The sequence below is a fragment of the Empidonax traillii genome, unplaced genomic scaffold, assembly GCF_003031625.1.
Source record: "Empidonax traillii isolate 1590-97213 ecotype Southwest subspecies unplaced genomic scaffold, ASM303162v1 scaffold62:size2133460, whole genome shotgun sequence".
Lineage (NCBI taxonomy): Eukaryota > Metazoa > Chordata > Aves > Passeriformes > Tyrannidae > Empidonax > Empidonax traillii.
This window is the reverse complement of record NW_020955255.1, coordinates 1,707,634-1,732,271: the sequence shown is the minus strand read 5'-3', so window position 1 is coordinate 1,732,271 and position 24,638 is coordinate 1,707,634. Positions and strand designations below refer to the sequence as shown.

Below are 24,638 nucleotides of genomic sequence, written 5' to 3'. Positions count from 1 at the left end.
CGGGAGCGCTCCCGGCCCCGCTCCCGCCGCCGCCCCCCGCGCTCGGCCGGGCAGCGGCTCCGGCCCGGGCGGGGCGGGGGGTCCGCACGCCGCCTGATTGGCCGCGGCGCGGGGCCCGGACGGTGCCGCGGGCGGAGCGGCGGTGGCCGCAGGATGGGCGGCAGGGCCGGCTTCTTCGAGGTGGGTGCGGGCGGCGCCGGGCGCGGGGGGCGGACAGGGCGAGGCGAGCCCGGACTGGGCTCCGCAGCATCTCTGCCAGCGGCGGACGGGGCTGCCCGGGATCCCGGCGGGCTCCTCTCTATTCCCGCTCCATCTGCATTGAAGCACCGGGGAGCCGGAGCCATCCGCTCCCGGGTCTGCCAAGGGAAGTGACCGCCGCTGGAGCCGGGGGGAGAACGCTGCTCGCCGGGGGTTTCCTTGGGACGAGTGGGCAAAAGAGGCTGCCGCCCGCCCCGTCTTTTCCTACCTCGGGCACGTTGCCCTCTCTGTTTCTCGTCCCCGCGTCCCCGGTGTTCGTCGGACGCGATTCCGGAGAGCGAGGCGGGGGGAATCCCCGGGCTCCCGGCGGTCCGCGGAGGCGCTGGATCCGTGGCTCTGGGCTTCCCGCGGATCCTGCCTCGGGCAGCACCGCGGGCAGCCTGCGGGGCGGGTCTGGCAGCGCGTCCCGGCCGTGCGGAGAGAGCGAGGAATGTTCTCGGCACCTTCTGTCCCCAACTTCTCGGAAGACCCCGTCGCCAGCCGTTGTGCACCCAGAGCCGTCCCGCACAGCCTTCGGCCCGGTGCAGGCGTGGCCCAGGAGGCAGCGCCCCCGGCCCGGCTCAGGACGGCTCCCGGAGCGGCGCCCACCGTGCGGCGGGAGGAGCGAGGGGGCCCCCGCTGGCACGGGGTGTTCGATCTTGCGTGGGGAACGAGAAGCAGCCGGGCGGAGTTCAGTACAGTCAGCTCCTTGTGCTTACAGAAAGCGCAGGATAACGCGCACCTGGGGGGCGTCAAGGGTAACATCTCATCGACTTACATGAACAGCCACACAGACTCTTTGCTAGAATTAGTTAGGCTGGCTAATACAAAAAATCTTAAGAGCGGCTGAACGTCTGTACAAGCTAAATGACAGCAATCCTGAATGTGTTTCTGCAGGCTTATAATTCAGTTTCTCCATCACGACTTTCCTAAAAGCAATGCACAGCGGGAGGAACAAAATTCCTTTTCCCCAAACAAACCAGTTGTTATAACATAAACAGAATACAAAACTATCTGAAAAGCATCTGCTCCTTTAGTAACTTATCATGACCTGAAAGTTCAGATTTTGCTTTTCAAAGCTGTAACAATGTTCTGGACACCACAATTCATCAAAATAAGCTGCCTACAGCTCTTATGTAGTACCTGCACAATGCCTTTTCCTCAACAGTGCTGACTTTCCTGGTGGTTTCCTTTTTTTTAGGAAAAACAGCCAAGCTTTTCTACCAGGGTCCCAAACTGTTGAGAGATCGAAATGCTGAAGCAGGCACTTGTGTATTACTCTACTGAATGTCTTTAGTCTTAAGTCTTCAGGTTTGCTCTTCTGCCTCAGCCTCACTTGAACTTTTGAATAGCACTAGTTTCTAGAAGACCTCAAAAGCATGGACATCATTATTGTTATCTGATTTTGCAGATGGGGAAACACACAGAAGTTGAATGACCTGTTCTGTCTTACTAGGCAGTGCAATAGCAGCAGATTCAGGTCTTTTGAGCCCTAAATCAAGATCCTGTGCCTAAGCAGCACTAATCCAAATTCAGTATGGTTCATGGATTTACACATCTGCCTTGAGCTTCTTAGTCCTTTTCTCTTTACAGCGGATAATGGGTGGAAACAGATTTGTCCAGCTCCTCCAATATGTGTCTGAGCTGGCTCAGGGGGAAGGATGTGGGCAAAGACTGCCTGGGTAGCACTGGGCAGTGCTGTTACATAGTGCTTTCTGCACTGTTCTCTCTGCTGATTTGCTTTCTGTTATAAAGTCACTGACTTTGAATTCTGAATTGCATTTCCCCACCATGCATTCAAACTGAGCTATCAAAAGAGGGAAAGTGAGTGTTCCACTTCTCTATTGGTGTTCTAAATTTTAGCATTCCCTCTTAGAGGAATGGTATAGATCTGTACTTTCCTCTGTACAATTCTAACCATTTACCCTTTACTGCTGTTCCAGGGTGCATCCTGATAAGAATCACAGAGCATTTTACAATCACCAAACTGTCTTGTTTACTTTAGGTATTGGTATGTTTCTAATTTCACCTCAGTTTTTTTAATCACTGGTAGCTCAGAAGAAGATTGGCAAGGACAACTATAAAGAAATATGTACCTGACAATACTGCACCTCATAATTTGAGGGGATTCAGCTCCAAAGATTGAAAGATGTATGACAGAGACTTGTATCTAGATTAATGTTCTAGGAGTGCTCATTTCTCCAAACTGATTGGAGAATAACTCTTATGATCTATTTGAGATATGTTTCAGAGCTTATGGTACAGTTCATCCTAAAAATGCCTGATTTCCTCCTTTCCATGCAAGGGATGTATAGGTGACATGCTCGGATGTAAATGTCTGTAGCAGACCTCTGAAGTTTGGCTAATGTATTCTACCCTTTTTTTTCTACTTCTCAGGTTTACGTCCTCAAAAGCATTTAATATAAAGAAAATAGTATGGTGTTCTGACTTCCTAGAGGAAAGATCCCTGAACAAATACACTCACACTGAAGAAAATTAATGTCATAAGAAGCATAGTTGTGCTTTTGCTTCCTTAACTGGTTTGGATGGGAAGTGCTTTTTATGAGCAGTGATAACCAAAAATATTTTGGAGTCTTCATGCCCTGAGGATAGATTGAACTGACATATGCAGTACAGTCTAAAAGCAATAATGTACTGGCCTCCCTTGCTGGCATTTAAAGTTCTCCCCTCCCTTCTGTCTGAGATGAAAACCCTCTGAATGTAAGGGGGGTGGTGATTGCTGCCCAGCTAGCATGGCTGAGATGTCACAGCTCCTGTTACAAAGCCTTCTCCCACTCAGAGCTATGCTGTCTAAAGCTTTGTCAAGTAAGAGCACTTGGCACAAGTGCCAAAAGCAGGACTGCAGGACATTTTAAGATTCTGTACCCTCCAAGAATTGCCTGAAAAGACAAGGCCACAAATGAGATATTTGAACAGACATTTAAAGGGACACTGCTGAAAACTGCCCTGCTGTTTGAGGACATCTGCTCTGTTTTCACAAATAACACTTAAGACTATTATCACAGAAAGAGATGAGATGATAGGGAAAAACATTATCCTTTTCTCTGCTCTTATCACTTCTCCACACACTTACCAAGACTTTCAACACTAAGTTGTGCTGCTTCACTTAAAACCAGCAATTTGTCTTTTTTCTCTATGAAGCTTGAGAGAGAAAATTTTTCATAGGAGAAGATGGTAGTAAAACATTACATGGCAGGAAGTACCTGAAGCTATTCAGAATTTGAATGCTACGTTCAAAATTAAAAGTCTTACTTTAGAAAAAAAATATACTTCTTTGAAGTATATTTAAAAAAAAAATTAATACAAATTTTGTGAGTTCACCTGTCTGTATAAGGTCTCTAAACTTCCTAGGGCTTTCAGTCTTCCTCCCCTATCAAAAGACAGCAGTGCCATCCTTGCTGCCGCTATGTAAAAAACAATGAAAAAAAATCTCTCTCTCTTCTGTTTCTTCAATTCCATGTCAAAAGCATACACTGGATATACATTTTGACATCCTTACACCAAATGATGCATGAAAATTAGTAATGAAACTAGAGATACTGAAGTTCAACATTCCAACTCCCCATGCTGATGACAAGCTATGATTGTGATTTCACAAAAAATTTGTAAATGTCTTCTACCTCAGTATTGTCACTGTAGAAAATAATCTCCATAAACTAAAGCCCTGAGGCAATGAATATTCTCTTGCATACAGAAAAGGCCATGCAGTGGTGTTGGAAAACCCGGATGTCGACTTCACAGTGAGTCAAAGCTGGCTCAGGTTCTCAGATGGAGGCGCTCCAATGAGCTTCATAGTGACACTGATACTGAGTGAATGATGTGACTTTTTAGTATGCCTGGGGAACTGGCAACATGCAGCTCTGTGTTAGCCAGTGTAAGTAAATACCCACTGAGTCAGTATTAACTGCTGCAGGTTCTTTTTTCATCTTGTGTATCCTCCTGAAAGATGCTGTACTAGTAAAAGCTGGAAAGCTTTCATAGACTTTCAAGAGCCAGAATTCACTGTGAAACCTCTAAAGGTTCTTCCTTTCCTGAAAAATAAAGTCCCTCCCCCCCAAGTGAATAGATCTTCCTTTTCCTTCCTGACCATTGTTGTGCTGACTCATTTTATCCCTGTCAATTACACAAATGGATTTGTCTTTCTGAAGGATGACCATTCTGAAGGATACCTGTTATCATCCTTAGGTCCAGGCACACGAAGTGAGTTGGGTGTTGATATGACTCTGTGTTAGGCACCCAGCTCCATGATGAGATATGATAATTTGGTTAAGGTATCTAAGTCTACTTCAACTCTATCCCTTTATTGTATGGTATCCTAAAAGGCATCCACTCTAAAGAAATACTGAACAGAATTACAATGGAAGTGAGCAGTGCTTAAAGGAGCCTAGAGAGGAAGAAATTCAGGATTTCTCTTTGGTAGTAGACTGCTCTTTTCACTGAAATACACTACTGTCCTCTCCTGCCTCTACTTTTTGGTCTCCCTCTGTGGGAGGGGTAGTGGGGAATGGCAAGAGACACTCTAAAGCAATTTTCCCACTTCCTGGCAGTGTGCCTATTACATGAAGAACTAGATCAACTCCTTTGCTGACAGTTTAGTTTCATTCAGAAATAATCTAAATGCTGTGCATTGTGCTGACCTTGCGATAAAGATGCTTACCGGATCAAGGTCTTCAGGGATTTAGATGAGAGCATGTCTAACTAACAAATCTGAAACAGGTGGAAGATATAAAAATGCACGGTGAGTTTCAGCACTGGCGCCCCGTGGCTCGCACAGGAGCAGAACTTAGAAAGTGAGGAGTACGTACCTAGAGTATATCTTGTGAACCTGTAAATGTTAGACATCTAAATTCTAAAAGTGCAAATTAATTTTATGAAACCTTTTGAGTATGGGTGTCACTGTATCTCTTCTTTTTGTACGCAGTGAAATAATGTAATAAGATTCTAGTCTCATGAAATATGAGCCAGTTGCTTCAGACAAGTAAGGCTTTACGTAGTTAGACTACTTACAGAATAAGGTACAGCACGTCACAGGTAAGATGATGAAATACTGCTTTGTGGTTGAACATGTGCCTTGGTTCTGCTTTGAGAATTCCTCACACAGCATGTGGCTAAGCTACGGGACTCCTCGCCTCAGGACTCTGCATGCAGAAAGTTTACACAGGTTTAAAAGGCAAGTGGATAAACTAATTGAGGAAAAAAACCCATGAAAAGTCACTAAATACACAGGCAGCACTTCTGATGCAGGAGAATCACAATCACTGTGCCTGTCTCTTCCCTTCCCTGGTGTCAATATATTCTTGCCCTGTTTTATTACTTTTTCTGAGTCGCCTGCTGCTGGCTGTTACAGAAAGATACAATTCTAGATGGATCCTTAGACTTACCATCTGCAACAGTACATTCCTATGCAAGGCCAGTTTCAGACTGAGAGTCAGTTGTAACAGCAGCAGCACAAACATAATTTTCAGTGTAAGCACACGTACAGCAATTTCCCTTTGGCTTAACTATCGACCTCAAGAAGGCTATTTTTGATATGCCCTAATGTGAGATCACACTAAGGCATGCTTACTTCCTTCAGGAACAACACAGTCTACCAGAAAACTCAAAGGAGATAGAGCAAATAGCTAATTCCACAGGAAAAATGTTTAGAAAGTTTTAATGAGGACTGTGGCAACCACTGGATTGCTTTTTAAAGTTCAATTCAAGGAAACTGACTTACCTACGCATTCCAACAGTTCAGGGACAATTCATTCTGCATTACTCTTTCCCAGACTGGTGATTGGTTCCTATACTGTGAAGTAAGAGTTTTTTAATATAACTGAGTAATTTCAAAAGAAATCAATACAATGTATGCTTATGTCAGTGCATACAAAGTCTCATTCAACTACAGTTTACTTAATCTGCTGATTACAAATGGCTTCAAATAAAACTTCTAAGATGCACAGACATGATAAATGTGTCAGTATTTCCATAATAGTTATTACATCATTTTGAAGATCTGTTGATCCTTCAGCACTTGACATGGCTTTAAACTGCAGGAATTTGATTGACTATATTTTTGTAATCCTATTGCAGAGACACCACACCTTAAAAACCCTTTTTAAACACTTTTCTCAGCTGTTTTTCTCTTACAAATAAACTTTCCTCTCTTTTATTTTACCTTTTTATTTTCTGAAGAAAAATTTAACAGCTTCCTACATCATATATTGATTATTCTTTGCCCTCAACCTGTTCTAAACAGTAATGGTCAAGATTTTTGCTTTTATTAATGACACTATCAATATTTAATCCTTATGCAAAAGAACAAATTTGTCTTCTAAGCATCAAAGATACATATTTGTAGTTACTTATACAAGTTTTTAACATCTTGCACAGATCTGCCTATTGATTAAGTTCTACTCAAAATAGTTTTAGAGAAGCTGTAGTTTAAAATGCCTTTAAAAATTCCCCCCAAAATAAGTGGACTGTAAATCATGGAACACTAGTGCAGACCAACCATTGGAGTCCTATTGTGCTTAATGCTTTGAAAACACAAAGGAATTAAAGTTCTCTGAGGCAACCAATTTATGTTTGAAAGAGCTGATACCCATCAGTAAGTGTTCCAAGAACAGATGCTGGGTATCTAAAAACTGTTGCCAACCAATACATTAACTGGCTTGGTGCTGTGCCTGAAGACTGGAAACACCGTGCTCAGCTCACGGGATTGGCCCTTCTGTTTGGAAAAGATACCACTTCTTGCTTTGGATCAGGTTTTTCTGTCCCTTATGCAAGGAACATCTGCACATTGGGGAATGTTCTGATACAGCCAAGAGATGTGATAATTCGAGGAAACAGTCACCTTGCTTTCACTCTGTTGTTGCACAGCTTTCTATGGACTGGAGTGGAATCTAAAGCTGTGTGTGTTCCTGCATCCATCTTTTTGAAAAGGGAAAGAATGTTTGATATTTCTTAGATCTTGAAAGTAACTCAAAGTAAATGAAATGTTTGGGAAAAAAAAATTGAGCAATTTAGTTTGCAAGGGCCTTCTGGAAGTCATGTAATCCAAATCTTGCTCAAAGCAGATACAGCTAGATCAAATAGCAATGGGTCTTGTCCAGTCCAGTTTTAAATACCTCCAAGGATGGAGATTCCACATCCTCTCTAAGCTATTTCTTCCAATATTTGGCCAAGATCACGGTGAAAAAATTCCTTGTATGTGGATTTTTCCATATTCCAAGTGGACACACTGCCTCTCACCATTCCCTGCCCTGCACTTGTTCTGTGGGCTGCAAGAGTCAGAACGACGTATTTCAAGAATAGTCCTCTGGGAAAGGAATCCACTTCATTTGCTTTCCCATGGAGATTTCACACAAAAAGACATTGAAACTTGAAATTTGTGCTATTTCAAATACAAAAAATTAAAGGGAAAACATATCCCAATAATCTGTCACACATTTGTTACATATCACAAAGGAGGAACTGTGCTTACCTCCCCTGATGTCCCAGTTAGACTTACAATGCACAGGTAGAAAATATCATGGCATTAGTATCTTTTGTGGAGATAGTTCTGGCTGGAGCTCCATTGCTGCACCAATAGAGAAAGAACCATTTGGGACAAGTAAAACTGGGAAATTAGATACTCTAAACAAGTGATCTCTTCAAAGCAACCCTATTAGAAAGATACTGGACCGTGACTCCTATTTTTAGTGAGGAATCATATTTAAAGTCTCATGTTAATCTATCCTCTTGGCCAGTTAATACCAAACATAATTAATGCTAGATGTGTATATAAAAAAACCCAACAACTGCAACAAACTCTTTGGTACTAAAATAAGCTTTGGATTTTCACTCATAGCTGTACCACAAAGTTCCATTACAGCGTTTGAACAAATTCAGTTAATACACCATCATGATATTTTTTGGTTTTGGTGGCCTGCTGTAGCTGGGCTTTGAAACGTTTGGGGACTTTTCTGCTTGACTGTTGATTAAAACAATAACTTTTTGCCAAAGTGCATCTGATCACAATAATAAACTTTCCTTTTCAGAGCTATAGCTAAATGACTGCTTGGAATATAAAATGCTAATATGTAGTCACTAAAACAGGTGATCTCAGAGGCAAGAGTAACACTGAGCATTCCTATAACAAAAGGGTTTCTGAAGTCCAGATATTTAGCTGCATTTGTTCATTAGGTTCACCAATGTTTTCCACCCTCTTTACAATTAAAATGTTCTGGGAAAAATACACACTGATCTTCAAGCTGTATGTACTCAGAATATTTGCTTACATGCATATATATATATATATATTTAAATTTTTTTCTCAAACTGTCAAATTTTATTAATAATAAAAATACTGTTCCCTAGCAATTCCTGTGAAATTTCTATATCCCTTATTTGTTCTTCTTAGTCTAGTATAAGAAAATATGTGTTTTGATCAATAAGTTAGCTACTTCTGCTTCTGAATATAGCCAGGATGTCAATTCATTTGGCAATAATGTTTTTTTTTCTTGCAAGTCAAGTGCTTTCAGAACCTGGCTATGATTAAAAGCTGTCTCTTGAGAACACCAGGAGGGTTTTTAACACAATTTGCAGACCAGAATAAAATGGTGTCTCACTCTGAACAATGATTGTGAATTTGGGAATCAATAAGAGTTTAGGCATTATTTAGCCAATGATTATTAATTATCATTTTGTGTCCCATCAGGTGGAAATCCTTGATTGGGAGACAAAGAAACAGCTATGCTTCCTAGATAAGGTAAAACACAAATCTGTTTAAATGGGCAGGTGACTTTTTAGAAATTAATAACTTTTCTTAAGTAAACTTAATGGTTATGAAGGGTATTTTATCTCCTGGTAGCTTTTCTTTAGTCATTTGCAACAATTATGCAAACTTCCTACTAACTACCGTGTACTCTGACCCTTTTCCAGAAGCAGTTTTCAGTGCTGTTGTAACTCTTGATCACTGCTAGAGAAGTTGCCTCTGAAACACGAATCAAAAATTGTCTTCCCTTTTTCCTGTCAGTCCTTTGAATCATTCATACCAAGGCTAGACATCTGTAAGAAAGTCACACTGTTACATTCTCTAAGTCACATTTCTATTTGACTTAATTTTTTTAAATCTAGTACTTGTATTTTAAAATATGCATCTTACATATGCAATATTTTTGTTGCCTAGGTGGAACCAAATGCCACAATTAGAGAGATCAGATTGATGTTCCATAAATTATGTGAGTATAACTTCTGTAGCAGCTCACATCACATCAGAATATCCACTATATAAATAGGAAAAAATTACATCGTTTGAAACATGTGATATACCTATAGTGCTGATAACTTGCACATGAATGTGATCACAGTGAGATTTCAGAATCATTATTTTATACTCTCCTAATACACCTTCGTAATTTTTCTGCTGCATAAATTATCATTGATATTAATGTGGAATAAATATTCATAAAAATCTTTAACTAAATCTTATCTTGTTGCGTTGCATTCGTTATAATAGTGGATAACCTAAACCAAACATTGTATGTCACACTATTCTGTATGGTCTTACAGATCCTCGGTGGTATCCAGCAAGGCAGTCAATAAAACTTAACCCAAGTAAGTACTTGTGAGGACTACAGTAACTAAACTCTGAGCAGGGCCCTGGCACAAAAGGTGTACTTTTAATGGCTATTAGCTCTTAAAAATGAGTTTCCAGCTATGTTAGTTAACACTATGAAAGCTGAAGAGAATCCAGAACAATTCTTTGGAAGTACTGAAGTTCCACAATTTTGCCTGGTGCTTGGTAATTAACTGAGGAATTTGCACATTGTTCCAGTGCACTTCCTAACTACACAGCTTTCTAACTTCTGCTTTCAAGACAGGCAGCCCAAAATCTAGATATTAATTTTCCCTTAGCTGCAGTGAGATGATTTCCATGGTGAGGCTCAGCTGAGAGTACTAAAAAGGGCTGTGAGTCTGAGCAATCAATTCACATAATCCTCTGCTCTCAGGCAGGAATTACAGTTCTTTTGAGGTAAGCTAATGCAAAACACATTGCAATGGATGTAACAATTGCTGACAAAGCTGATGCCAGCCGGCTGACTTCATTAATACAGTTGTAGGTGTTGCTACTAGAAGCCTCTTAGTACATGGCCTCAGTGCAAAAGTCTAATGGCCAAACTGTGTAAATTCATCTTAGCATTCAGTATAAAACATAAAATGTTTTTTTTTTCCTTTGCTTTCATTAAACATAATTTTATTTAAACAGTCCCTTAGAAGTATATTGGAAAAGATTAGTGCATTTTGTAAAGTCTACCCATGGAAAAGAGATGTATGAGTACCTTAATTCCTTCTTCAAAGGTCTACCTTGTCAGATTCCTTCATGAATGTTGTGAGACTTGCCATGAGAAAATGCTGGCCTTCTGGAGACTCCTCCAAATCTAGACATTAAAAGCTTGAGTACTAGCTCAAGTCATGTGGAATTACCTCCTAGCTGGTTGTTTGGGAAAACAAAGGCAATGAAAATTTCTGTAGGAGAGATTTCCAGTCACATCTTATCCTATATTTTGTTTGTTTATGATAAGCAATGAGAAGAGTGGAAAAGAGAGGAGAGAGAGAGAGGTGCAGGTGACTAGGAGGTCAGTGAATAATGATAAAGGGCAGTGACTAATCAGCAAATTCTGCTGTTAACAGTGATGAAGCAAGTCTACTAGAATAGGCAGGCAATACATTGGATTGAGAATTCTCTTAACTGTCTTGGTGTGAATAGAGGATCCACATCAAAGAATCTCACAGATTGGTTAAAGCACAATATAAAGTTAATATGTTACCAAAGTGGACTTGAATTTCACTGAAATGTAATTACTTCTTTCCTTCTCAGAAGGAAAGTCCCTGAGGGATGAAGAAATCCTCCAGCACCTCCCTGTTGGCACAACTGCTACCTTATACTTTAAAGATTTAGGGCCACAGATAGGATGGACTACGGTGAGCTATGCTTCAAGTCTGAGCCCTTTTAATGGCTATTTTTTCATAATTAATCCTTACACCACTTTTTGTCTCTCTCCAATATTTCTGCATGATGTCTGCTCTGATAGTGGATGCAGGCAATGAATCCTCATTGCTTCAGTTCATTTAATCAGGGAAAGCAGTAACAGTTACTATGAATGCCTAGTTCCCTGGGAGAGTAGCAGAGGAAAATTTGCTGCAGGGTAGGTTGACTCTACAGAACTAAAGTCCAGGTTCTCAAATGGATTTAGACACTTACTGCAAAATCACTAGGAACTCGGTGTCTAAATGCCTTTGGGGACCTGCTTCACAGGACCTGTGCAACTCCTGACAAAGATTAGGATTATACTGCTATAATGTCTCCTGCAAAGAGGCATGTGAGCAACTTCACATGCCAGTACTTGAAGTCACTTCAGCAAGGAAATTCAGACAGTAAGATCAGTCTGCATGTGACTGTGTCCCAGGGTGCTCGTGTCAGGCTAACAACAGCTGATAATTTCTGCAATATTAGGAGCCATCCACAAGGACCTTGCATATTTACTGTCTTAGCTCAAATGCAAATTCTATCACAGCTCCCTTGGCAGGCAACTCAGCACTGCTGTTTATTATGCAGTGAGGTGACCAGTGACCCTTCCAACTCTTTAGAAGGTCCTCGCTGCAAATATTACAGTAGTTTCAATAAAAAAGCACGACATCAAAGGAAAAGTACCCCGTAACTTAAAGATGTATTTACCCTTTCTTAGCCATGAGACACTAATAAAATCTTGTGTTGACTACAAACAGCAAAGACAACATTAAAAGGAGGTAAAATAAAGAAAGTCAAATGTTCTGCAAGACTGAATCTTTATATTATTTCTTTGGATGCAATGCTGATAAATCAGGCAGCTGTTACACAATCCAAAAAACCAGGAAGACAGGCAAAACCTTGTAATGGCAGTGTAGGCTCCACGACATACATATATTAATATATAGCAAAATTTCACAGTGCAGAGTAACACCAGGCTTCTGCCATTCCATAATCTTTCTTTTACGTTCTGCTCTCCCTGCACTTCAAGCTGCTTCATTCAAACATAAGCCAAGAAATACTTCAGTGTTATCAAATCAAAAAGATGAACTTTTCATCTACAACCAAATCTGATCTGCCCCAGAGAAAATGCTGATTGTAACAGAAGTCAATGACACGACTTTTCTGAGCATCAAAATAACTCTAAACACATTAGAAAACAGTGATTTTGGTGGTGGGTTTTTTGTTTGTTTTGTTTTTTGTTTGTTTGGTTTTTGTTTGCTTTGTTTTGTTGTTGGGTTTCTGTTTGTTTGTGGGGTTTTGTGTGTTTGGGGGTTTTCTGAAAGAAGTACAATCAATTTCCCTTCTTTCTTCATAAATGAGGTATAGGCCTACTTTCCTCATTTACAGAAGTGTGGAAAATTCAACTGTTAATTTTTGGTCCAAAATTAACTTCAGTTTAAAGTGATGTTGCTAAGAAATGCACACCTATCCGAAATGAAATCAAGTTAGAGAATAGCTTCTTTGATTTCCTCTTTTTTTTCCCTCCTTCTTTTTGTTTTTCTCTTTGTGTTCAAATTAAAGATTGTTTGAACACAGGATGAAATGATTGTTTCCCAGGACAACTACTGTGCTAGCTGTTCACACAGGTGGGGTCACTGTGAACATTTACAAGCTGTTTCCAGTTTAAACAAAATTCATTTAGTAGAAGCAGAACTCTTCTTTATCAAGACAAATTCTTCACCAAATTTCATCTTAATCCAAAATAAAGAAACAGTTTTTGAGTGCAAGAGAAGGGTGAGAGTTGCATAAATGTAACATGCATGCATGATTGTCATGATCTATGGGCTGACATTATTATCTTTTCATACCCATACTGTGTCTGCTGCACTGGCAATGGCTGTTTGAATGCAACTGAAGCAAATCATTGCAAAATATTTATGTGCATGTCTTCCAGTTTCACAGCCCAAGCCTAAACCTGCTGTTCCCTCCCTGCCTCTCTTAGCGCCATCCTGGGTCAGTGGAGGTGTTTATCCCACTGCAATAATTATCACAAAGCAACCAAAACCAAAACCATCATTTAATTCAGCTGTCTAATTATTTTCTCTCTTTTTGCAGGTATTTTTGATAGAATATACAGGTCCATTGTTCATCTATTTTCTGTTTTATTTCCGCATGACTTTTGTCTATGGACTGGATGAGAGGTTTACATCAAGTCCGCACCCAGTAGTTAAGTAAGTCCGTTTGCAGGCGTGAGCAGTATTTCTTGTAGTCTTATTCCAAATGTCTTGCCACTCTTTGGGTTTTTAAGCACTCTTAAATGCTTTTGTCTTGCTGTTTCCAGCTTGGCATGTATCTGCCATTCTTTCCACTACATCAAAAGGTTGATTGAAACAGTATTTGTTCATCGATTCTCCCGTGGGACTATGCCACTGAGGAAAATTGTGAAGGTAAATTGTGTCAGAATCTACCCATAGCCCCCCTTACAAATCCAAACTACCCAACCTATGCTCTGCCTCTGCAGCACGGACTTTTTGGTGTGGCTTTTGTAGCACTGCTCAACAAATCTCACCCATAAAGCTGTAGTTCTTTTAGAAGATTTCTTAATGTCACTCTTGTATAACATACATGCTACCATACTATTACTAATATTATAGTAGTCTCGTTACTTTTTAGAACTTTAAACCTTCAGCACACCCTTCCTTTTCACTCAGCCAGATCCTTGGGTGTGAAGGTTTTAGTAACAATGTTAACTTTAAAGGTGATACAGGCAGGCACAATGTTGGAAGAGTTGATTTAAAAAAAACAAAACAAAACAATATTTTTTGTAACAATCATTTTACATCTTCTTTGCTCCATACACTCTCTTTCCTGTTAAGCAACTGTTAATTTACCTTTGATCCAGCGTGAAGCATCTTGGTTGTTCTGCATTTTCTTCTCCACAGGAGCATTCCCTAACGTTACCAGCGCTGCTGTGGCACAGGGGAATTGTTTGGGTTCAGACTCCCTGTTTCCCAGATGTCTGCAGAGTAGTACAATGACTGCATGGTTATGCATGGGTTGTAGCTGTTTTACAAATGTTTGCAACAGAGTACACACTAGTCATCAAAAAAAAAAAAAAAAAAAAGCCTTATACTAAGGAAGACAAGAGATTATCATCTCAACTGCAAAAGCCTATGGTATCAGCACTTGGGTATTTAACATTTGAGATTTAGACAGTCCCTTGTAATTTGCATTACAGCACTGGTTCTTGCAGCAGTGGAAGCTCTACCTTGTGGCTAACTCCTTACTGTCCAGTGGCCCTGGCCGTTCTGGTGGTAGCTTTTGAAATGAAAGAAGGGCCTGTAGTGGAGAAGTGGCCCTTCAAAATAATCTCCCCTAGCAATTTATTGTGCTTCCTGCAGCAAGAGTGCAGGCATCGTTAGAAGATTTGCTGATCTCTTGTTCTTGACACAAGAGTAGCTAATGCATGCTAAACAGCAGATAAATGAGCAACTTTACCTTGAAAAAGAATCCGTTCAGTGTGATAAATCTTCTTTTTCTCGATGCCATCTCTGACACTTACTTGTTCCTTTCAGACCATACAAACTGTTGATGCTAATATTGATATTTGTACCAGTCATTCTGATCACTTCCTCTTTTCCATCTTCTCAGGCTGGTGGCACTTGCTTTCATCTCTAAAGTTGCTCACAGTTCTTACTTTATGTGCTTAGCGATGCTTGAGTTTGATTTGCTTTTATAATTCCATTGACCTTGGTGGTGTTACTCCAAAATTGTGACAGTGAGAAAAATATCACATCATCTTCACTTTTTCCCATCACATCCAAATGGCAGACAAAGCTTTCCCACTTTCAGTGTTTGATCACATAGCAGCAGATATAGGTAGCTTATTTCTTAAGAACAATGGAATGCTGCCTTTACAGGAGACACTTCAGTCTCCATAAGCAGAAATCTGAGACAGGACACAAATCATGAGATTTGTGATTTTCATCTTTGTTTACCAAATGAAAATGGGAAGAAATTATGCCCTACAATACAGCAGCTTCACCTAAAGCATTTCATGCTACATACTAAGATAGTGTAATTCTTTCTAAGATATGTGATTTTTCTAGACATTGCAGAGGTAGAATAGGTTTATCTGGACTTAGTAAACAACTAGCTCAAGGTGAATAAGATAGTGATTAATATACAAAAATTGTGTGGTGATAAAGAAACTAATTGAAGGAAAGTTCCATAAAAGGATCTGTCAGATCTTTAATAATAGGAAAGTACCAGTGGAATTCCTCAAAAATTAGTCTCATGATTAGTCTTACATGGTCTTTCTTTACCCATGAACATTTTCATGAGTAAAAAGAAGGGATATCATCACTATCTAGAAAAACATTTAGAGGAAAGGAAGTGCTAGACCTACATAAATACCATTGAACTGGAAGACAATATAATAAGACAAACAGAAGGGTACATGCTGGTCATGAATAAACATAGGCAGAACATCAAGAAATAGGGATCATCAATTGCAGCAGAGAAGACAAAAATCCTAACCACAACTTTGTGAATTTAGGAATAATTTATTTACAGGATCTCTGCAATACCTGAACTTGACCTACAACATTATAAAAGGTTGTAAAGCTTTATTATTCACCTAGAATATGAAAGATTTGCTTTCTTTCAAAAGAAACACTTTCTGTCAAGTGAGTTTATGAAGTCTGCATGTACTCTGCTGTTCCTAGCTGAACCCCACTGGAGGCTTTGGTATGAGCAATAAGGCTTCTAATGGGATCTGGGCATTTATAGTATCACTGCTAAGGTTCTTAACAGTGGTAGGCTCCTCTTAAAGATCCTTTTCTTATAACTGAGGAATATTCTAGCAGTAAATCATGTTCTTTGGCTGAATAGTACTTGTTCAGTTTAATTACAACATGTATTTTTGGGGGCTGAACCACGATAACAAATCCATTTAATTTTACTGTACTGAAATCCATTGCCATATGTTCCGTCCTGTGCCAAGCTGTGAAGATAGGGAAAGGTTTTTCTGAGGGTGCCATTCTAAGAGTACAAGCAACTGTTTCCACCTAAGTTTCTACAGCAATTAGTGAATTGTAAGAGCTGGCTGAAGAAGCCAGTGTTAGGGAGGAAGAAGTAGTTTATGGATAGGACACTAAATAGATTGTCCCTAACTGACGTCACTCTTCTGATTCTGCTGCATTTCCTGGGGAAAAATGAAGTCATCTCAGGGAAGTTATTTAATTTTTCTGCTCATTTGTCCCACCTAACCTGTAATTATTGGTTAATAATTTGCTCTTTCTCATCAGTTATCTCTTAATATATAATCTGAGAGCAAGGACATACTATGTGCTTGTATTACAGCCTACCCAAAAGGTCTCTGGGCACTTCAGTGGTTTAATTAACTCTGAAAAGAAGGTGGAAATGCAACTGAATGTTTGACACTACTGTTTGCAGCAGATGAGGGGGCACCAGCATTTTCAGAAAAATGCACCATCAGACACTGCAGTCAGCTAGTGCGGGTTCCAGACGCTGAGGTAATCACTTTTTCAGGGTATTATTGCTAGAAATGCAGTTCTGGTATATACAGGGGGAAAAGACTGCAAAATCCAAAGTAAAAGAAAAAAGTTAGACCAGTCAGACAGAAAAGAATGCAGCCTTGGACAAGAATTTTGCCTGCATGGGCAGGAAAGGAAAGCTGTGAAGGAGAAAGCAGGAACACCTAGAAATGTCTAAGGTATAGGAACCTATTTGGAAGGCCAAAAGAAAAGCGTCACCAGAAAGAGTAAGAGGCTCAGTTTGCTCAAGATTGAAAACAGGCTGCAAGAAAAGATAAGGTGAAGGAAAAGAACAGGGGGAGTGATGAAAGGAAGACAGCTCAGTTTTGGTCTTGCTGAAGCCCAGGTGACAAACAAACGCGCCGAGGCACCAGGTTTGGTAAAAGAAAGACTCCAGTGATGAGAGGCAAATTTATGAGTTGTTGATGAGGGTTAGAGTCTGCCTGCAAGAAAACAGCTCCTAAAGGTTACAGCATGGAGGAAGGGGAGGAAGGGGCCAAGAAAGGGTCTCCCCCTGACCTACATATATATAAGGAGGGAGAAGATAAACCTGTCACCATGTTACAGAAGTAGCAATGAGCATTAGAAAAAAACCCACAGGAGGCAGGGCCAAGGAAACCAAACAACAGGTAAAGATTGCCATTGTAAGGAGTTTTTATCATGGATGAAGCCTGTGAACAAGCTCTGAGACTGGTCAGGAGTGAGTCAGTACAGCAGTTAAGGACAGCTATGTTGTCAGAGTTTAGAGAAAGGAAGCTGGATCACAGAAGGAGATGGACAGCAGCAAAAAGGACAAAGTCAAGATATTGCAGTGTAAGTGCAGAGGAAAGCATCAGGCATGATGATTTTAGGTAGGAAAAGTTAAAGCATGGGAAAGAAAGCAAACTGATGGGGTGAAAGAGAAGAGGACAGGTAAGAGAGCATGCAGTGCAAAGTAATAAGTAGGGAAGAGAAGACAGTGCTTACATCTGGTTTTACAAAGACATGGTTTTGGCAGCAAAACAAATCTCTCTTTAACATACAGTGTGTATGTACTTCAACTTTGCCCAGTATCTTTCCAGACAAGATATTTGTTTTCAATAGTGTGATCATACTTTCTAAACTGTTTATAAACTTAACAGCTCCGAGATACTTGAGACAAAATATCAACTCTGTGAGCACTACATCCTTTCTATTATGTCCTGTTATCTGCTCCCACCTTACCACACTTAGTATTGCCATGTTTTGCTGTATTATCAGTAAATTGAAGGATTAGCCCATTGTTATCAACAGTCCTTGCAGTGAATACTGGCCTAGAGGATTGTACTAAAACAAAGAAAAATTGCCTGTTTTTCAGAATTGCTTATATTATTGGGGATTTGCAGCTTGGCTTGCATATTACATCAATCATCCTCTTTACACTCCTCCCTGTAAGTAGAAAAACAACCCACAATGATTTAAGTACTGTTGTGTTTGCATACTAATACTAATCACATGTAAACTTTTTTTTTTAATAGCTTATGGGAAAAAACAGATAAATTTTGCTGTGATCATGTTTCTGGTAGGTTTGTTGCTTTTTCTACAAAATGCTAAAATATCTTGCTTTATTTTTTCTGTTGTATAAGTGGAGGAGTGATTAGGATAAGCAGATACTTAGAACTTGAACATTTGGAACATACTACTAAAGCTGACCACTTGCATGCAGAATAGATAAATCTGTCAGCTTTTAATGTGATTTTCTACACAAGGGAATATTTTCATTCAATATCCATTCCAAGACCAGGATGTTTAACTGCTGGGATGATCTCTCATAACCTTTAAAAGAAGCTGGAACTACCAGTTTGTGACACTACGTTTAAAAGCCAGTGAGTTTGTTTTATGAACTGTTTATTGAGGGTTAAGAATCACAACAGATCATAAAACTCAGAGAACTGGCCACCTAGGAAAGTACGTCACTGATAATGTCCAGGGATAGAGCTTCATTTTGCTGAGCTTCAGAAAATTTTACAGCTTTCCTTATGAATCAAAATTCTTCCTCACCGGTCATTCTCACAGTTCCTAGGAACATTTCATACATGCAGAAGAATGTTACTGTAGCCAACAAAGATGCACCTACATACAAAGATTTTTCCTATATATGCGTAACATGTTTACAACATCAGCTGTTCACTTTGACAAATTAATTGCCAGTGACTGCAGGATCTCGAAGCACCTTCCTAGTATGAAAATTCTGTGAGTTCATAACCTATTCACATTTTCTACAGAGACTCCATAACAGAAAGCACAGAGCTGGGAATAAAACTCAGGAGCTCTGACCGCTAGTCATTTGCTTTAATAGTTATGCATTGCAGACACTGGAGACTGTCCATAATCATATAAAGGGCTCATTTCAATACCACTTCCTTTATAATTGATTGGGGCAGCATCCTTTAAAACCAGTGAAGGAAGCTGGCTCAATTATACTTCATGATTCATAGCAATTATACTCTAGGGAAGAAAACTTACTTAGAGTCCAACCTGTATCTTCCTTGGGATTTTAATAACTTTTGAGAAACCAAAACTTCCAACCCAGTTAATTCTATGATTCTATGCAAATCCATTTTTGGGTGTTTTTAAAGACATAAGAATGACCAAAAGATAAAGCAAGTATCTCCTGGGTTTACTTTTATTCCCTTTGTTTTATTTAGATCTCATGTGTATTATCTAAGCACCAAATTTGATCTTTTGAACACAGAGTCCACATTTTCTCAAAAATATTATAAATATATAACAGAGTATGACATGGACTCATGTTTGAATGAAGATATCTCATCCTCCTGTCAGACAGCACTCTCGCTTAAGGATATTTATTATGTTTATAGCAAATAATTTTCCTTTCCCTAAGTTTTTAAAGGACCCCAGGAAATAACAAAAGGAAGAAAAACAAATAGAAGGGAAGCACATTTTTAACTCTGTCATACTTTTTCTTGCAGCTGTGTGAAGCTGGGAATTTTTCCATTCATGTTGCACTCAGTGACCTCCGGAGAAATGGTAAAAACTGAATAATAATTTTTCACTTTTGCTCAGCCATTCAGTACTACTTAAGTTACTCTGCCTCGTGAAAGACCTGGTCCTAGGGGGTGTTGATACCTGTCAGCTGACTGCTGTGGGAGCACAGGCTGCTCAGCATTGTAAAGATTGTATTTTAAGGGAGATCAGACAGTGCAAAGAATCCAACATCAGACTGTTGAACAGCACTTCTTATCTTACAGCAATTTTTATTGCTAAGGGCCAGGTTGTGTTGGGGAAGCAGTTATATTGGTTACACTAGCAGTGCAAAAGGAAACAGTGCTAGTAAAAGCTATGATTTGACGAGCAAGGAAAAGTAATTTCACCAGCTTCCGTAGGGGGCACAAGATCTCTGTGCAGATCAGGGTTTCTTGGGCATGAGCCAAACATGATCAGCTGCGCCTGCTAAAATCCCATTCTGTGACAATTTGAGAAAACCTTGAACTTCTAAATTTAAAACTTGAGGTACCTCTTCTTACAGGAGTGACTGTGATCAAAGGCCTAAGTAGATGACTTTCTACTGCCCAGAACATTTCCTCACAGTTATCCTATTCCTTCTTGTGAGTCCAGAGGATATCCTGTCTCCCCACATCCTGCTTGTCCCTCTCACAGTCATGAGACATGGGAGTAGACAGAGTTGGGTTATCTTTATAGGAAACAATGTATTTAGGAATGTGAATATTTTGTAATTTGTTTTCTAATCTATAGGATCCAAAACCCGTAAGATCCCATATCCAACAAAGAATCCTTTCACATGGCTGTTTTTCTTTGTATCTTGCCCTAACTATACATATGAGGTATGTATTTTCAAACAAGATGTTCAGATTTTAGCTTTGCTGAATATATTTTCATTTCTTTTGGAATGTTAAACATGGAAGAAACCTCTGAAACAGTTGAGCTCCGTACATTTCCCCTCCTCCCCTACACCCATTAAACCAGACTGGATGAGAACTCGTCTGCCCTTCCTCCTCTCCCGAGGCAGTACTGATGGGCTAAACTTGAACAGATACACTGTAAAGCAGTGCAAATTCTGCCACCAGGGACAGGGAGATTGCCACTGAATGTGTGTTGCAATGAGGGGATGGGGGTGTCTGGTAGATTTGTAACACAAGATCCCAGAAATATCACAGCAGGCAGGAAGATAGGGTCAGACAAATAGAAGACATTGTGCTAGGGAAAATAGGCTGAAATCTTCTTTCCCATTTTCTGAAGTTACACGGTCACTTGTGTTGGTGGTGACTGCTTTAGAAGCTTGAATCAATTTATAATTTCATACTCCTTAATCAGGAGCCAAACTCCCAACTGAGTTCAAAAGCAGATAAAATCAGCACAATAAAATCAGTGTAACATTCACTCTTGCATAGAAGGACAGCACCAGGTTTTAAATTCAGTGGAGATTAACAGACGTTAAAGAGAAGAGCATTTGACTTCAGACTATAGAAAGTTACCATTCCTAGCACTGATGGAGGTTTGAAAAATACAAATTAGGCAGAGAAGCGGAAAGGACATTGTAATGCTTAAAATTACTGTAATAGCTATGGAAGCAAACACGAAGGTTTTGTTTGTGATAACAAGGCACTGTTCGCCATCTTAGCTAAAGGTTGTTAACACTAGAAATTGATTTGGCTGACCTTGGCTTTTTTATTTACCTGTACTAGGACAAGGTTATTTTGATCAATAGAGACATAAATGCAAATGCTGTCACCAGAAATATTTTAAATTTCCTTGGCCAAAACAGGTGGGGACCTGGATCAGTTTCACAATCATGACTCAGTGTGTTCCAGGTGAGTAATGTTTTGGTACTTTAACCTAAAGTGATGTCAGCAGTAAGAGCAAGTTTTTCATCTGATAATGAAATACATCTTTTTCTCCTTTCCTTCCAGTGGGGCTGTTTACCTTGCTTTGCTTCATTCAGATGACAATCTGGGCAAAGGATAAACACTGCACCTACTTACGAGAATTCAAGGATTATCCAAGTCATAGAATGCCAATTATTCCCTTTTTGCTGTAAGAAAAGAAGGTTTAATTTGAATATTGCACAGAACTTCAAGAAGAAAAACCTCATAAACCTCCTGCCAAATAAATGAATTAATTTAAAGGATTTTGGTGCATGTTGAATCACAAGGGAAATTGTATGCACTTGAAAGCTACACTTCCTTACATTCAAGAATTCTCAACTCACAAGCACCTTAAAAAATAAAGCTTCATTGCACAGCTGATAGTCGAAAGCCCCTGCAGTTCACTGTAACCTGACTGACTTAGATTTTTCTGTACTAGTCTATTTAGATTGATGGATCAGAAATACTGAGAAGTCTGTGCTGAAAAAAAGCTCCAAATTTAGCAGTGGAATTCTACAAGACAGAAGTACATTGGAAGGAGGACATACCAGCTAACTACTAGAGCTCAGTTCAGCCAGCACGGGCAGCTGGCCTGAAGACAGTTGCATGATTTGCCTTCTTTGACTTGAAGAAGAGTGTGCTGCCTGGAGGCAGGTGCTTTGTAACAAATAACATTACCAAAGATTATGAATGGCTCCTGGAATAAAGAAATAGGCAATATCTCAATAACCTGATTTGGGTCGAACCCCTAATTTGCCAAAAGAGTCTGAAGTAAGAAGTATTTGTCGTATTTGTGAGTGTAACATCCTCCGTTGGGTTTTTTTGTTTATTTTTGGTCTTCTTCATTAGTAAATTGCATACTAGTAAATAAGGTTCAGAAGCAATCCGATCTATGCTATATCTTTGATATTTGGCCTGTTTTCATGTAACGAGTCCTTACGATTAGACTAAAGGACCTTTTACCCAAGCATTTTACATCAGGCTTCTTGGAATAGTTTTTAATACACTTTTTGTAAATACATGAAGTGACTGCTAGTCCTCAGAATGCTTTTCCTATTTTCAGAGCCAGGGAGAAAAATCAGCTACATTTTGGACTTCCTGTGTTTTCTTTTTCACAAGATGTTCAGTGGGACTTAGTTGGGTTTTGTGTAAATCTAGTAAAAAAGGCTGTTGAAATCTATCTGAAGGATATTTTAAAGAAGCTATTTTAGAATATGAAGAGAATGCATAGATACTGTTTTGTTTCACAATTACTTTATTTATCTATAATGAATGTATAGAAAGATTTTTGCAACTATTTGTAAGGACAAAATATGCAATAAATTCCAGACTATGTTTTGAAATCAGTTGAAATAATTATGGCAAAAAGAGAAGGCTACAGCAGGTTGCTGAAATTTTGCAATATTTTGTACAGTACAGAGCAAGAATATCCTTATTAAAAAAAAAAAATCTATATCAATTCAAGAAAAAAACCTTTCAAAGCAGAAATACATGACCCAGATTTTACTTCTGTTTTTATATATCTTAGGGAAGATTTCTTAGAAATGGTTAGATCTGGTAGATAACTAAAGCAATATGTCATTATGAATTTGTTTTCAGTATTGTTTTTTTCATTAGTTTGCGAACCAGAGAAAATAGCTAAATGTCAAATGATTTCCCACTGAGTGTAGTGTGGAGTACAAGCAGGTTGAAATTTTCCTTGTAAGGAGAGAGAAAGCACATACCTATTCATACTTTACAGCCACTTAATGTCCAGTCACAGGAAAGAAGAAAAATTTGATCTTGTTTAGTAACAAAGGTATCTTTCCAGGTCTCCATGGGAAAACAAAACTTTTGGCAGATTTGGGCATACTCTCTTTCTTTTTAATCTCCATTTTGACATTTGACCTCTATTTGAGGCAACTTTAAGAGGAGTATGAGATCATTTTCATTAATTTTTTTTTTAAAGCATGCTTCTTGTCTGGGTCTGAGATCTGAATTAATTCTTTCCATTCTTGCTGAGACAACCATCTGTTTTCACTGGCAGCCTGGTGAGACAGTGAAGCAATCTCCCAGCACCAGGCCCATCAGCCAGCACTGATGTTCTGACCTTGGTAGTCCCGTGCACTCAGCGTGCAGGAATCTGCTTCTAAGAGCAATGGTCTCTGCCTTGGGACCTGTCTGCTGGCTGATAGCAGCTGACATAAGGGTTAAACAAGAAGAACTTACCAGCCTGAAAGCACCAGACAGAGAAACTGTCTTTGATGTTATTTATACGTCAACAAGAAGGAATGAGACTTCTCTTCTTGTATCTTATAATCAACTTTATGTTAAAGGAAGATTTTATTCTATTGCAAGGACCTGCCTTTCCTTTGACACTGTCACGTCATGTAGTGTTCTTGGCAGAGCAGTAGAAGTTGGCTGTTGCTAGAGCTGTTGTTGTTGAGAGCACAGTGCTCAGAAAGGTGCAAAAAATCAGTATAATACTGAGTGTGGGAACCTCTGTTATAGCCTCGTGCTGCTCTGGTATGACACATCTTTGCCCTGTGCACACCCTAAGCACTGGTGACTGTAAGAACAATCTATGCAACTGCCTGCTTATTCAAAGCAGGGGACACCTTTGCTTCTCGGCCGGCTCCAGCTGCACGGGGATGCAAAGGAATTTCCTCATCCTCCATCTGCTGTTTAGCAAAGTTCACAAAAACCTGTGTGAGGAAAGCAGAAAAGGTCACCATTTTCTTGACTGAGATGAGTTACTGGAATGACCACTCTTCAGGAAGGAGACAGGGGAATCCGTAGACTGAACTGAGGCACTGCATTATCAGCCGGGATCATGATTTCCTCCTTTATTTTGATAAACTTCCCTGTAAATTCCTTTCTTGTAACTTCCTTCCTTTGGACATATTTGCTGGCAACTAAAATTCTATTTTTTCTTAAGGAGGAGATGGGTTCAGCAAAGTTTGCACGGCTTGCACAGTGTGAGTTTGGTTGTGATAGGAAAGA

The 24,638-nt window shown here is 39.7% G+C and overlaps 2 protein-coding genes across 9 annotated transcripts in view; one reads left to right on the top strand and one right to left on the bottom strand.

Moving 5' to 3' along the window:
- The first annotated feature begins 128 nt into the window (after positions 1-128).
- On the top strand, positions 129-23,231 carry TECR (trans-2,3-enoyl-CoA reductase). 3 transcript variants are annotated; one of them, XM_027879968.1, is made up of 13 exons: positions 129-180; positions 8,939-8,989; positions 9,410-9,461; positions 9,793-9,837; positions 11,102-11,205; positions 13,349-13,464; positions 13,575-13,680; positions 18,128-18,200; positions 18,288-18,331; positions 19,743-19,800; positions 20,527-20,615; positions 21,557-21,602; positions 21,702-23,231. In XM_027879968.1, exons 1-13 carry the CDS (start codon positions 154-156, stop codon positions 21,827-21,829), a joined length of 939 nt encoding a protein of 312 aa, XP_027735769.1. In that variant the 5' UTR covers positions 129-153; the 3' UTR covers positions 21,830-23,231. The 3 variants fall into 3 exon arrangements, with proteins under 3 accessions (XP_027735769.1, XP_027735768.1, XP_027735770.1); XM_027879967.1 differs by lacking the exon at positions 129-180 and having other exon boundaries at positions 8,749-8,989; XM_027879969.1 differs by lacking the exon at positions 129-180 and having other exon boundaries at positions 8,749-8,989; positions 21,477-21,602; positions 21,702-21,810.
- Positions 23,145-24,638, bottom strand: part of ABCA4 (ATP binding cassette subfamily A member 4) — a 74,141-nt gene continuing 72,647 nt past the window's right edge. For all 6 annotated transcript variants that reach the window (XM_027879961.1, XM_027879960.1, XM_027879964.1 and 3 more), the window contains one exon: positions 23,145-24,340. In XM_027879961.1, the coding sequence (XP_027735762.1) occupies positions 24,218-24,340 (123 nt within the window). In that variant the 3' untranslated portion in view covers positions 23,145-24,217. The remainder of the gene's footprint in view (positions 24,341-24,638) is intronic.